Source organism: Diadema setosum, chromosome 19 (genome assembly GCF_964275005.1).
Source record: "Diadema setosum chromosome 19, eeDiaSeto1, whole genome shotgun sequence".
NCBI lineage: Eukaryota > Metazoa > Echinodermata > Echinoidea > Diadematoida > Diadematidae > Diadema > Diadema setosum.
In genome coordinates, this window is record NC_092703.1 from 23,571,997 (window position 1) to 23,587,013 (window position 15,017).

Sequence of the window (15,017 nt, forward strand, 5' to 3'; positions counted from 1 at the left end):
GTCAATCAAGTGGGGCCAGTCAGACAAAGAGAAAAAGTAGAAGTGCCAGTACAAGTTGGAGACATAAACTGAAGCAAAATGACCCCCAAAAATACCAAAAAGTGCAACAAAGTGGAAAGTTGTACAGCCAGATGTACCGCCTAAACATGGCATTGGCCGAAAAGACTTTAAGAAAAAGAAACCTCAAATCAGAGGAAAGAGAAGAAGCTGAAGAGTGGCTAGAGAAAAAGAAGAAGTACAATGAGAAAAGTAGAATCCGCCAGCGAAGATTTGCTGAGAAAAAGAAAAAAGAAAGGGAAGAGAACAAGAACAAGCCACACATTCCTGTGACGAGGAAACAAGCTGATAAAAAAAAAAGAGTATGAAAGAAACAAAAAACGGAAGCAGCGTGAAGCATACTCAGTCGAAAGACATGAAGCAGTTAAAGCGAGGAGAAGAGAATTATACGCACAGAAGCGGCAATGTGAAAAAGATGTCATCTTACAGGAAAGAGAAAAGAAATTAAAAGCTGACGAGGAGCACCTTAGGGCAATGGAAGCGGAGATAAGAGAGAGAGAAAGGCAACTCCAACTGCATGAAAGAGATGGAGACATAGAGGCAAGAAAACGCCAAATGAAAGAATTTAAAGATGCTGAAGGGAACGATGTACGATCAAACCCAGCTAGACGACAGAGCTTGAAAAGGGCATTACATGCTTTACCCAGCAAGACATCACACTTTGTTGGTACTGTTGTTGACATTCTTAACAAAGCTTCTCCTACAAAACAAGCAGCCTTTACAGGAGCAGGTGTAAAACTTACCAAAACAGCGAGGAGACAGCCTAATCTTGAAGAGGTAGTCACTAAAGGACTGTCATCAAGGCTCAAAGAAGAAAAGAAAAGTCGGAAAATTCTAGCATCGACGCTTCACCTCATGAAAAAATACCGTCTGCAAAGACAGGCCTGTAAGCGGTTTGGTGTAAACAAGAAATTGATAAACAAGAAATTGTCAAAGCAAGGAAGGCCAAAGGTCAACTTGGAAACCGTAAAGCAGGTTCATGAGTTTTATGAAGTTAACTCGTCAGAAATGCCAGACAAGCGACTTGTAAGCAAAAAAACCAGAAAGCCTAGACGCATTATTGATACCTCCATTGCCATTTTACATGAACAATACAACAAGACCTATCCAGATCAACAAGTGTGCTCTTCCAGTTTCTATGCACTCAGACCTAAACATGTAAGCACCAAGAGACAGGCAAAATATCATGGCTGTCTTTGCGAATACTGCGAAAATCTGCAACTAAAATTGGAGGTACTAGCCAACGTGAAATTGAGAACAGTGTATGACGTTGCTAATGCAACTCTCTGTCCAAAGCCAAGTGCATCAGCATTTCATAGGCCAACCTGTTTGGAAAGAAAGTGTGGCAACTGTGGTATCCACAAACTGGACGATATATTTCATGACAAAGAGCCACATGAGGAAGTTGAATGGAAAGTTTGGAAAATGGTCAACCATACCTGTCACACCAAATCAAACAAGACAAAAGAAGTGAAGAAGCGTTCGCTTGTCACCGAGAAGGGCACTGTAGCTGATCTCATAAAGCAGCTTAAGGATGAAGCCAATGACATTGCTGTACATCTGTTCAATAAAGACTGGCAGCAACAGCAGTTCTCAAAACTGAAGACAAACCTACCAGAAGGAGCAGTGCTGAGCATTGTAGATTTCTCAGAAAATTACAAATGCGGTTTCCAGAGAGAAGTGCAAACTGCATACTATGCCCAAAATTCAGCTACTTTGCACCCAATGGTGAACTACTACAGGTGCGAGACTTGCCGTGAAGTTGTGCAAGAATCTTGCATTGTAATCAGTGATGACCTTCGGCATGATTATCATTTAGTGCATGCCATGCAAGCAAAAGTCTGTAAACACCTAGCAGAAAAGAGAGGGCTGAATATCAAAGTTATGTACAGATACTCCGATGGTTGTGCTAGCCAGTACAAATCGAAAGGACCTTTCTCAGATGTGAGTTACTTCACAGAAGATTTTGGCTTCCCAGTCATCCACAACTACTTCGGCAGCAGACATGGTAAAGGCCCGAGCGATGGAGAGGGTGCGGTCGTGAAATCTCAAGCGTCAACAGCAGTTCTAACTAGCAAGGTAGTAATCAGTGATGCAAAAGCGCTGTATGAGTTTTCCAAGAAGCATCTAGACAAGCAAAGCGAAGGCGGCCAATGTTGCAAGAAATTTCTGCGCACATCATTCTTTGTTTCACATGCAGAGGTTAATAGAGACAGGGAAAACAGATCTACAAAGTTGGTGAAAGGTTCAAGAAAGCTACACTGTGTTAAGACCGTGGAGAGTGGAGTAATTTCAACTCGAAATTTAACTTGTGTGTGTGACACCTGTCTACTTGGCCATGGAAACTGCAGAAACAATACCTATGTCGAGAACTGGAAGAAGGTGGACCTGAGAGCTGCAAATAAGCAAGGTAGGGGTCAGGGCCAGTATTCTGAAACTTTAAAAAAATATATACATCTGCATCACTAAAAATGTTATTAGCAGATGAGATTGTCATGTTTTCCTAGGTTGCATAATGAATCCCAGTATACAGTATCTACAATTGTTTTATCTATATGTCACATTTTTTTTGTAAGTTTCAGCATATGGGCCTAGAATGTTTCATGAAGATATTTGCATGATGATTACTTAAATCACCCTGACCATGGTCTCATTTGAGGCTAGAAATTACTGCAGTTTGATTCAGATTTGACTCTTGCAGAGATTAAATCATGTCAATCCCATCTATACATTTAGGGAACAGATTCTCAAAGAGATCCTGTCACCTGAAAATTCCATTTGGGAGTTTAAAGAACACCTACAGCTATCTCATATTTTATAAGCAACATGTCATTCACTACAAACCCATGTAATGTCATCCCTCACAGGTATGAGACTGAGAGCAAATACCACTGCAGCCCCAGCTGACCCAACCAGTGACGTTCTCACAGCTGTTGTCCCAGATGATGTCACAGAAACACTAGAACCCCCCACAGCTGTTGTCTTACATGGTGCCGGTACGCCTGCCACAGCACATAGAGATGATCCCCCTGATACTATGAACATGACAGAACCACAGAGCTCTGATGATAGTGAGAGGTAAAACATCTATCATGTTGGGAAATATTTGGCCTGAAGGCGTATGAAAGTATCTATGTTTATCACAACAGGTAAAAACAAGAAATGGATATTTGTTGAATGTGCTGTACAATAATATTCATCTTGAAATTTAAAGCTCTTCATCAACACTAACATTTATTGATCTGGATATTTCAGAAATGTCCCATTTAAAATATTTATTTCATGTCTTCTATCATGAGATCTAAGTAAATTCATTTGCAATATTAATCTTGGGATATTTTCTTTTTTTTTTCTTTATGCATTACAGGTACAAAGTTAATACCTATGTTGCAGTGCGTTTTGAAGTATGTGGCAAGAAGACGGATAGTACCAAAGGATTGGTTTACATGGCATTGGTAAGTTTGCTGGCTTGGTTTGTGGGTATTCTCTTACTCTTCTCTGATTGTAATTTTAAACATTCGGTATTTCAAGAAAAACAAGTCAGAGCATTGAGGAAAGTAAACTGATACTTGCTGTACCAAGCTGTACACATATGCATTGTACTTGTGTTTCACATCATGTGGATAAACTATGTACCTTTGCAGTAGATTTACCCGTTATCTGAGACATCACCAAGTGGTACAGTGGAACCTCATTATAAAGAGGTCGGATATAACAAATCCCTCTTATAACAAGGTAATTTTGTTGGTCCCAGCTCTTCTTTGTTTTTTGCTTTTTACCCTGATGTAATGAGAAACCTATATAACAAGGTAATTTTCATGGTCCAAGGACCTCGTTGCAAAGAGGTTCCTCTGTATTGCATTTCTTACCTGTATAATTTACATTGTACTTGATTTTGTGCTTGATTTTTACAGATAACTGCTGTTAGAGGTGATGTCGTACAAGTCAAATTCCTGAAACGTACAACCGACGGTTTATACAGCTTCTCGCCGGAGCCAGAGGCTGCTCATCCGAAGTCAGACATAGTGGGAAAGCTGCCAGTACCAGTTATGCATCCTGTTGGCAGAAAATTTTTGTATGAATTTGATCAAACAGTGCTGTCAACCTTATCAGGAAAATATGGACTGGAGTAAATTGGACAAGTGGTGCACTGTACTATACTGAGAAGAACAAATTCTTCCAACATTTTATTTCTTGCATTTGCAGGCTGCTAGACCATCTGCCATAACACGCTCATATCGAGCAAGCATACACTGCACAGAATTTTTATTTCCAGGAGCAGTGACTGTTGATACTTTTTGCTTACATACTGGACTGTAGGTAGAATGGTTGCAACCTCAGCAATAAACGTGTAGGCCTCAGGTTTCAATTGGTGTGGCGTCAGAGTTTGTCATCTCATTCATTTTGCAAAAGCAACAGCAATAGGGACCTGAAAATGACATGTTAAGGCCGGGCCACACTAAGCGGTTTCATGCGACGCAATGCAACTGGACGTTTCCATGCCATTGTTTCAGTGTGACATGGCAGTTTTCCCTCGTTGCAATGCAGTTTTGTCGCGTTGGACCTCGGTGCAGACGATAGAACATGTTCTCTCGCAGTTGTCTGCCGTTGCGTCAGACAGGCAAACCGTCCAGCTGCGTTGGGTCACGTCGCGGCAGCTCAGTGTGGCCTGGCCATTACAAGGTCCCCCTCCCCTTGCTTTTACAAGTTATGTTAACAAGGTTCCACTGCATAAGTGTCTCATAATTGTGAATCAAAGGTACTGGGTAAGAGTTTAGGAGGGTAGAATCACTCTTACCCAGTACCTTTAAATTGTGGCAAGAACAGTTGCCCCACGACCAGCACTTTGCCTTGAACTAATAATAAACTTGTTTAAATGTATAATTTGCCATATTTTGAAGTTACTTCCAGGGTTGGTTCAATTACATTTTTAGTTACTTCCAATTATTTTTGGATTTTCCTGAATTAAATATTTTCCCTTTCATTTGCACACAATTACAGTAATTGCAATCGAATTTGAAAAAGTAATTAATCACACGAAAAATGAAATTGAACCCAACCCTGACTGTTTCTCTTTGAGAAGTGTTACAAGTTCAATTTTCTTATCAGAAAGAATCTACCTCATTTCTAAAGTGCCCTACTAATGTTGTGGAGATAGGCATCGTGCTCGTTTCGATCCCTTCCTTGATTAGTATGAGGCAGTTTACATCCAGGATCTTCCGTGAAAGTTCACTAAATGGTCTGTAAACATTCACAGAACAGCATGCGTGCTGTCGTCAGGTGGGAAATGTAAACCTTCAGCCTCAACACAACTTGTAAAACAACTTGTTAGTGAGAAACTATAAGGAATAACAACTTTTTCGTAAGAAGCTATAAATTAGAATTCAAACAAAATCATACTGAAAATGTATGTAAATTCAATTGAACAAATGTGGAAACAGCACATGCATAGTTTGTGTTGAATTCTATGGAGTACTGCAGGCTGAGCAAAATAAAACATTATGTGATGCTTGGAGGCCTCCTTTCGTCTTTGGTAGACACTTCATAGGTTCCTGGTAAGAATGAGTAATGTGGAACATTTGGTGTTAAGGCAATTTTTATGTAGTTTGTACATTGTTGGTAAATTTAAGAGTTCATTAAAGGGAGTGCATGGGGAGCTGGAAGTGAGAGTATGCCCATGTCGTAGCTGCCATCTTGTGCACCTGGCGAGTTTAGTCTCCTTTTTGCCCCAACCCCATGGAATGACCCAGATCTTAGATTTTTGAGATTTTTAAGAATTTGAATTTAAGAATTTGACAATTTTGAGAATTTGAAGATTTAAATATTTGGTGTCCTCCCAGAAGTTTGGAACCTCATTGTAGGTGACTTTGAGAGTGTTTCTATTGTTGAAAGTGTATCTCAATGAGTAGAATGTAAGTTTAAACTAAACATGATACTTATCACTCACTTGTAATCATTATTTTGGGCTTGTGGTCACTATGTAATTGTGGCAAGAACAGTTGCCCCACGACCAGCACTTTGCCTTGAACTAATAATACATTTGTTTAAATGTATAATTTGCCATATTTTGAAGTTACTTCCAGGGTTGGTTCAATTACATTTTTAGTTACTTCCAATTATTTTTGGATTTTCCTGAATTAAATATTTTCCCTTTCATTTGCACACAATTACAGTAATTGCAATCGAATTTGAAAAAGTAATTAATCACACGAAAAATGAAATTGAACCCAACCCTGACTGTTTCTCTTTGAGAAGTGTTACAAGTTCAATTTTCTTATCAGAAAGAATCTACCTCATTTCTAAAGTGCCCTACTAATGTTGTGGAGATAGGCATCGTGCTCGTTTCGATCCCTTCCTTGATTAGTATGAGGCAGTTTACATCCAGGATCTTCCGTGAAAGTTCACTAAATGGTCTGTAAACATTCACAGAACAGCATGCGTGCTGTCGTCAGGTGGGAAATGTAAACCTTCAGCCTCAACACAACTTGTAAAACAACTTGTTAGTGAGAAACTATAAGGAATAACAACTTTTTCGTAAGAAGCTATAAATTAGAATTCAAACAAAATCATACTGAAAAGGTACGTAAATTCAATTGAACAAATGTGGAAACAGCACATGCATAGTTTGTGTTGAATTCTATGGAGTACTGCAGGCTGAGCAAAATAAAACAATATGTGATGCTTGGAGGCCTCCTTTCGTCTTTGGTAGACACTTCATAGGTTCCTGGTAAGAATGAGTAATGTGGAACATTTGGTGTTAAGGCAATTTTTATGTAGTTTGTACATTGTTGGTAAATTTAAGAGTTCATTAAAGGGAGTGCATGGGGAGCTGGAAGTGAGAGTATGCCCATGTCGTAGCTGCTATCTTGTGCACCTGGCGAGTTTAGTCTCCTTTTTGCCCCAACCCCATGGAATGACCCAGATCTTAGATTTTTGAGATTTTTAAGAATTTGAATTTAAGAATTTGACAATTTTGAGAATTTGAAGATTTAAATATTTGGTGTCCTCCCAGAAGTTTGGAACCTCATTGTATGTGACTTTGAGAGTGTTTCTATTGTTGAAAGTGTATCTCAATGAGTAGAATGTAAGTTTAAACTAAACATGATACTTATCACTCACTTGTAATCACCATTTTGGGCTTGTGGTCACTATGTAAGGGGGACACCATTTTTGGTGTCCCCCTTACGCGTGAAATTAGAATTACATCTTCGGGCAATAAAAATCAGGAATTTTATCTGACTTTGAGTAAGGAAGAGTGTTTCTATTGTTGAAAGTGTATCTCAATGAGTAGAGTGTAAGTTTAAACTAAACATGAATGATACTTATTACTCACTTGTAATCACCATTTCGAGCTTGTGGTCACTATGTAAGGGGGACACCATTTTTTGGTGTCCCCCTTACGCGTGAAATTAGAATGACATTTTCGGGCAATAAACATTTGTTGTGTATTTTTGCATGCAATTGTTTAAGAAGAAGATTCAGTGCTTCATATATTGTGTTTGAGATTAAATTATTCTTAAGAGTGGCAAGAATTGTTATGTCCACAGAGTTTCTTCTACCATATGTCTCAAAATTTCAAATTTTACAGTATAATGGGTAAGCTGTTGAGATTTTTTATTTTTTTTGTATTGAAATGATCCAAACAAAAAGTTGTTCAATGTGAAATGGCATCAAAAACAGACATGAAAACAGAAAAAAAAATTAGAAATGTATACCTCTTGAAACCAGTCTGACACATAAACACCTTGGGTTTGGTGTCCCCCTTACACGTGAAATCTGTTAGGAGCGTGCATGTTTTGGACCAGCCCCACTTTGATGAATTGTACAAAATGGTGAGAATTTTGTTATTTTCCAAAAATTAAGCTATATAGGAAATAAAAAATAATACTTTGATGAATTAATAAATGAATCTAGAATTTGACCCCTATGTCACACATTGAGGTCCTATTTTATGGAAATAGCCATATTAACTATTCTAAATCCACAAACAGGACTTCTGACTTGTTTCATGATGATGTTTGAATGATTACACTAGCTGTTTGCTTGTGTTTGTTTTGTTTTGTTTTTTATTTAGAATAACAATCTTTTACTGAAATTGGGTGAATGGTAACAGATCGCATGTCAATGAACTCTGATCTACGTTCCTCAAAGTATACTCCTGAAGCCTATCAAGCTGCTCTTTTTCCTTCTCTCTTTTTTTCCTGTCTACTTCTTTATTCACTTTGAGGACACAACTGCATTGTCCAGAAAGTGCAAAAAAAGACTGTAACACTTGCTATTTTGGTGAACAACAAAAAGCACAGATATGAGAAGAAAAAGTGTTACAAATTGAGAATACACTGCGAGAGAGAATTGTTTCAATCAAGAGTTGCAATACCAGGGCAGAAAATTACCAACGAGTTGTGCAGAATTGGGCAAATACAGATTGTAACAAAAACAGTCTGTACAGTCAGTAATCATTCCTTGAACATGGAAACTAAGGTCATTACCACAACTTTTGTACATCTTGTATGTGTGTAGCTTGTTATTATAAATTTTCATTTTATATTTTTTTATAATAAATGGAAATACAGGGAAGCAGTTGCTACCTTTGTTTTTTATTATGAAAGCCCAAAAGTTAGTCACTCCAGAGCTGCGTGGATAGATTCTAAATACATGTCATTCTTGGGTTGTCTAACCTCACTGAAGTCAATAAAATGATTTTCTGTTTGTTTTGTTTGATTCCTGTAAGGTTGAGAAAGGAGAATCTTTGTTGCTACAGCTGAGGGAGTGTCTTGACAAGAAGAGTTCCAGCAAGCAGATTGAGGAGCTCAGTCAGGAATACTACTCCCAGATCCCTCACAAGAAACAGCTGGGCATCAAGACTAAGCAGGATATCACTAGAGAGCAAGGGATATGTCAGGTAAAGCCAGAGATGATTAAACCCCCCCCCCCCCCCCCCACATCCAGCTTTACATGTCTCCTTGGTCCGGTCTGACAGTAGGCATTCAACATAAAGTGTTTGATATTGTGGGTGTGGATGAAAGACGATGAGCAAAACAACTGTGCAAGGTGGTTCCATGACATTTGCTCCTGCAACAATGCTCCCGTAAAATATTTGCACACTAGGCCAAACATTAATTCTACCCCACAAACATAACCCTTATTCTAACCCTAATCCTGATCCTCACACTCGCATCCATCTAAACCTAAAACCCTATCACAACCCTAACCCTAACCTTCAGTCCTTGGAGAAAATAAGACTAGAGCAGTTGTCACAGGAACAGATGTTGTGTCACCATGCAAGAAATGAGAGGAATGATTAATAGGAGTTAGCATACTAGTGTGACAGTGTCAGATATTGATCCACTTATTCTTTTATGGTATATACTCTTTGGGAACTCTTAAGAAAGAACAAACTCAAAGTGAGGGAAATTGTTTAAGCGTACACAGTTTACAAGTGCATCTATCATATACATATTTATACAGCTTGTGCAATATTTTGCATCATACCTGAGACAAGTAACTATTCTATCCTGATACTCAATGAAACCACTCTGAATTTGCAGTCAATAGTGATTATTTACATGTATCATAGACCCCAAATAGGCTTTTGAAGTCATTATGGATATATGCATCATCTGTCTTCAAAGCTTTGCAATGCCCTAATGCATTCCATGTGCAGTATCTGTGAGGGGGACATGATTTACTTGCCATGGACACATTATTTCATGATTGAAGAGCAGAGTGTGTACCGTACATGCGAAATATTTAGCGATTCCACAAACATTCCAAACATTGCTACTTCAGGCAAACTGATGCATTACATGTATCGTCGCTGGGGTGACAAGACCTTGTATCTGCAATTTTGGTGAAAATGACTTTTTTGGATTAATAGTCAAATAATGGGTTAAGTGATGTCCTGTCCAAATCCAAACTGTCTTACTCCAAAAATGAAGCCACCATGGCATGTCAAAGGAAAGGCTATCCCATTCGATATAGTGCTTTGGCTGCCATGTTTTTTGGCTCTCCTGAACATTTGACATTTTGTAGATACAAGGTCTTGTCGCCCCAGCGACGGTATGTTACTTTGGAAACGAGTGTAATGCCTAACCAACTGAGAAAAAAGAAAGGTAATTTGTACCTATGAGGAAACTCCGAACTGGCTTATTTGAAATCTATGACTTCATGAGACAGTGTCTTGTTGAGTCACCTCTGTACTTTCTTTTAAGGACAACTGGTTTAATTGGTGTGTGAGAAAGACTTCCAAAGTAACCCCCCCCCCCATAACTTAAACTCAAGGTATATCCGTCAGTCATATAAATCTTGTCCTCTTGCTCACCATTCAAACGTCCAGTTGATTCGAGACATCCGCAGCGTGAGCGAGGCCACTGACTGGTCAGTTCGGGGGAGGATCGAGGCCAAATACCGCACCCTCAGATGTCACATGGAGCTGTTGGGGGAGGGCTCCCCGGAGAGGACTGACGTCGTCGAGCACATAGAGGGCAGCCTTGCAGGGTAAGCGATGTGCTTGGGAAAGGAAACTGATTTTGATTCTCTGCCGTGATCATTTCACAAGAAGTACACCATATACAGTGGACTCCCATTATAACGAAGTCCTTGGGACCAGTAGTTTTTCTTTCATTATATCGAAATTGCACTGTACATACACGTGTGCAGTTTCCCATGCTAAGCCTTGTTTATGACATCAGCTTCCAGCTGCCGGGCGCCTTGCCCGAGCAGAGCATGCGCTTTAGTGCTCTTATTTACAGTGCTTATTTACATCTCACATATGTGCAGCTTGAACTCCCAAGTTCATTGACCTTATATGCAAAAAAAAAAAGAAGAAAAGATCCTTAGCATCGCTACAAAAATTTAATCATCTGTTCCTTGTGTATTATCGACTTTTCTTGCAAGATTCATTCAAGTCAGTCCCAACTTTTTGAGAAATTTTGCCCACAGGTAGACAGACAAACTAACAAACAAACAAACCAACCAATGCTGGTACAAACATAACCTCCTTATGTAGAGGTAATATTAATAAGAATCAGTTAACATCAAGTTCTCTTTGTAGCTTTGAATTTATCCTGTCAGATTATGGATATTACTTTGTGGATGCCAATGATGTTGATAACACAGAGAGATTTTAATAAGCTTGAAAGCTTTGACATGGACATATTGTATTTGTATAATATACAGGAACCAGTCCATAACTGTGAGGAAGGTGTTTGCTATCAGCCGATTTGTGGAAGATGCAAACTTTGCCCGTCACCTTGGCAACCAGAAGCTCCTCTTCCACGCCTCCAAACCGTCCAGCTTCCTGGGAATCCTTTCCAGGTGTGGTTTGCCTGTCTGGATTCAGACAATACCTTAATGTTTGAATGGTGGTGATGGTGATGATGGTGGTGATGATGAGGATGATGAGGATGATGATGAGGATGATAATAATGTAATAATGGTAATGGTAATGGTAATGACAGCTTCTGTGTTATTAGTGATGATAATGTTGATGACTGTAGTGATGATAAAAGTGATGGTGGTATTGTGATGGTGATGATCGTGGTGTTTAGTGATGAGGATGATGATGGTGATTGTGTTACTGATGATATGGATGGTGATGGTAATAGCGATGATGATTATGATGGTGGTAGTGGTGATGATTGTGATTGTGGGCTTACAGTGGTAGTGATAGGGGTGAAGGTGATGGTGATTGTGGTGGTGTTGGTTGTGGTAATGACTGTGGTGCATATGATGATGATGGTGGTGGTGGTAGTGGCTATGGTAATGATAGACCTGCTGATGGTGGTGACAGTGATGAATGTCGTACTGATGTTGGTGATGTAGTGATGTTGGTGGCATTGTCATGAATGTGATGATGGTAGTGGTATTGATTATTATGGTGATAATGACATCACATTTCTTTCTGCTGTCCATGGTAAGAGAAACAAAAATGTGTCTGCTTTACATGATATCACCCCAATTTCTAACACATAATATTCCAGTTACTTCCTTTGTCTAAGAGTTACCCCTCTTGAAGGGAGCTACCTGCCATGATTACTAGAATCTTAATCTAGCAAGGACTGTGTGATATGATTTTGTACATCAAATCACCTATCTGTTTGGATTATATGAAGAGATAATTTAAAAATTTCCTAAAGGACAAAAAAAAAAAAAATGAAAATAGGACAGTTCAGTGTGGTTTCTAGTCAAGCTGAAATAAAAAAAAATGAAAAAGAAGTGCACATGTGGTTTGCTGTTTAGGGGATAGAATTTGTTACAAAGATGTGGCCTTCATACACATTTGTGTTCATCCTGTGCAAAGGAACAGTGTGATGAAATTTGCTTTCGCTTGGTATTCGCGGTTACAGAGGACTCCTGATGCCCAGGATTGTGGTCGATGACCTCGGGGGAGGAAGAACTGATGCGGGAATGCTGGGACATGGCATCTACTTTGCTGACAGTGCCAGGTAAGGGACTTTTCAGGCCAGTGAATGGAAATTTGCGGTGAGCGTGACTTTGGTACCACCACACGCTGAAGTATACATTATGCAGTGCATGTGATGTATATAGTTGCCCCATGACATATTATTTGGAGTCAATACAATGAAAAGTAGTCTGATCAAACAGTCCTGAAACATAAAGGTGTTTTAGAAATGGAATTTCTGTCGGGCAAGTAATGTAAGTCATCGAACAGTATGACCTTCCTAGATATTAATCAGACCATGCGTAAGGATGACTATTAGCACTTAAAAAGACATGCACTTAGCATCTTCATTGCATCCACAAATTTTTTCTAGAAAAACATATTATATGTTTACTTTCAGTATGTCTGCTCAAGTAGATCCTCAATGTCAATGTTCATAGAACTATGGCAGACTGAGAGATAATGATGCCTCCCTCTTCACCCTCTGCAGAGGAAATGTTTACTTTAGACCTCCCAATCATTCTAAATTTGGAGGAAAGAATCTGGATTTTGACCATTCCAAGCTCTTGTTTCAATAGGAATTTCCTACACTGTAAAAGTGGAAATTTTTGCAGCATTGAAATATTCACGCATTTCGCGCAACCAGAAACAAGCATGATGATAAAAGCAAGCAAATATTCTTGCTTCCTGTATGTTGCAGTAGCTTGTGTCTTGATTCCACAGAATTGAAAACATGCAAAACTAATCTTACTTGGCCGAGCGAGAAAGATTACTCATACGAAAATATCCACTTTTACAGTATTTCTTGATGATTTTACTACCCACATTTATGGAAACTGCTCTCTCTATTTCCCTCTTCTGAGCCAAATTATCCCTGTTTTTTAGTCAGAAAGGCTTGAAGGTCTGTTATGTGAATTATTCTTGCAACAAAGTCAAATTGCAATGATTTTATACTCATTAACAAGATATTAGAATAATGTAAACAGTTCATAATTCAATTGTAAATTCATACCGTAAAGATGCATTTGTATTGGTCACCAAAAGACAACTAATGCGAAGACCTGTATTATATGCCATTGTGAAATGATGATGTGGAGTCAACCTTTGACCCATAACTGCCCCCGTTATCTGTCCCTACCTGCAGCACCAGTGGCAAGTATGCGGCCAGGAGTGGTCTCAGCCACACCCGTTTCATGGTCCTGTGCGACGTGGCCCTCGGCAGGACCATGGCTGTCACCAGGTACCAGCCTGACCTGACGTGCCCTCCGGAGGGCTTCGACAGCGTCCAGGGAGTCGGGGCAAGGCAGGGCGACGCCCAGTCAGATTTTGGCGTAAGTGGAGAAGTCAGATACTTGGTATTAGGAGTAATACCAAACGAGAAAAGAGCCATGCTGTCATAGAAACTTTGGACTGTGGATGTTTGTATTAACTCTCTAGCCTGTAAACTACCTGCAAGCCATCCCTTTTCAAAAATCACTGACCTTTCTCACAGCTGCTCTCATGTGTGTGTGGACATGTCTGTGTGTGTTCATGTGGGGTGAAGTGTTTGAAAATGAGTTTGTTTCTCAGTCTGTTTCATGCTATCCTTTCCCACCAATTTCCTACTAAAAGAGATAATTTTTAAAAAAATTATTTAAAAAATATATATATACATAAATGTTAACACATAATCTTGAATGAAAGAAAACACACCTTTTCGCTGTTTTACTGACATTTCCGAGTATACAGCAAAATCCAAATGACATTTGTCTTTTGGTTAGTGTTCCAATTGTTAAGCTTTGTATTTGAGATAACTGGTCTAAAACATAATGGGATGACCATTATATCATCGTGAAATGAGATAAACTGGATGACATACTCCTAGAGTAGTATGTGACTCCTCTCCCAAATTTAATAAAATGTGCCATTTATCCAATCCATTCTTTTGTACTCCACAGGACAATGAATTCACCATCTACAATGTGGACCAACAAAGACTGCGTTACCTTGTGGAGTTCTCTCTCCCAGAGGATGAGCTGGAGGGCATCCCTCATCTTCCGCCTCCTCTGATGCCCGAACCTGTTCCCATGGAAACCACGGATGACTACACTTCACCCCCGTCAACAGCTGCACCTGTTGGTAAGTGGTGCAGCCATATGAGGTTGCCATTTGAAAGTTCACTTGACGTAAGATGTGACGTTTGATAACATGTTCATGCACTGTACTGTAAAACATTTTGGCGGCATGAAATTTTCGCAAATTGGAGTCGACGGCCTTTTTCGCAGCATGAAATTTTTCGCGAAGTGCTTCCTGGCATTCAATGCATATGGTGTAGACAAGAGCGTTAGTGTGCATTTTAATTTCGCGAATCTTGGCTCTCGCGAAATTTGTGAAATTAAAATGCACGCATACATTCCTCGGTTTACAGTAATCAAGAATTCTTGCATGTGGAATCAGTGGCATAGAAATTTCTGTCTTGACTATAACAAGTGATGCATGCTCAATCAGGCATTAATCTAGTCTGGATACACTCCAGATTGGGAGTGATCCCTCATGCAATTTTTTTTTTTTCACCTTG

General features: G+C 39.3%; 2 protein-coding genes across 2 annotated transcripts in view; both read left to right on the top strand.

Annotated features, from left to right (window-relative positions):
- Positions 1–15,017, top strand: part of LOC140242355 (protein mono-ADP-ribosyltransferase PARP4-like) — a 62,735-nt gene that overhangs the window by 14,969 nt on the left and 32,749 nt on the right. Inside the window, exons 9-14 of the mRNA XM_072322090.1 lie at positions 8,789–8,959; positions 10,394–10,554; positions 11,236–11,373; positions 12,405–12,503; positions 13,605–13,791; positions 14,398–14,578. Of these exons, the coding sequence (XP_072178191.1) occupies positions 8,789–8,959; positions 10,394–10,554; positions 11,236–11,373; positions 12,405–12,503; positions 13,605–13,791; positions 14,398–14,578 (937 nt within the window). The remainder of the gene's footprint in view (positions 1–8,788; positions 8,960–10,393; positions 10,555–11,235; positions 11,374–12,404; positions 12,504–13,604; positions 13,792–14,397; positions 14,579–15,017) is intronic.
- On the top strand, positions 369–5,998 carry LOC140242523 (uncharacterized). The gene is made up of 4 exons (XM_072322260.1): positions 369–2,467; positions 2,925–3,135; positions 3,425–3,512; positions 3,972–5,998. The coding sequence occupies exons 1-4, from the start codon at positions 532–534 to the stop codon at positions 4,188–4,190; spliced, it is 2,454 nt and encodes an 817-aa protein (XP_072178361.1). The 5' UTR covers positions 369–531; the 3' UTR covers positions 4,191–5,998.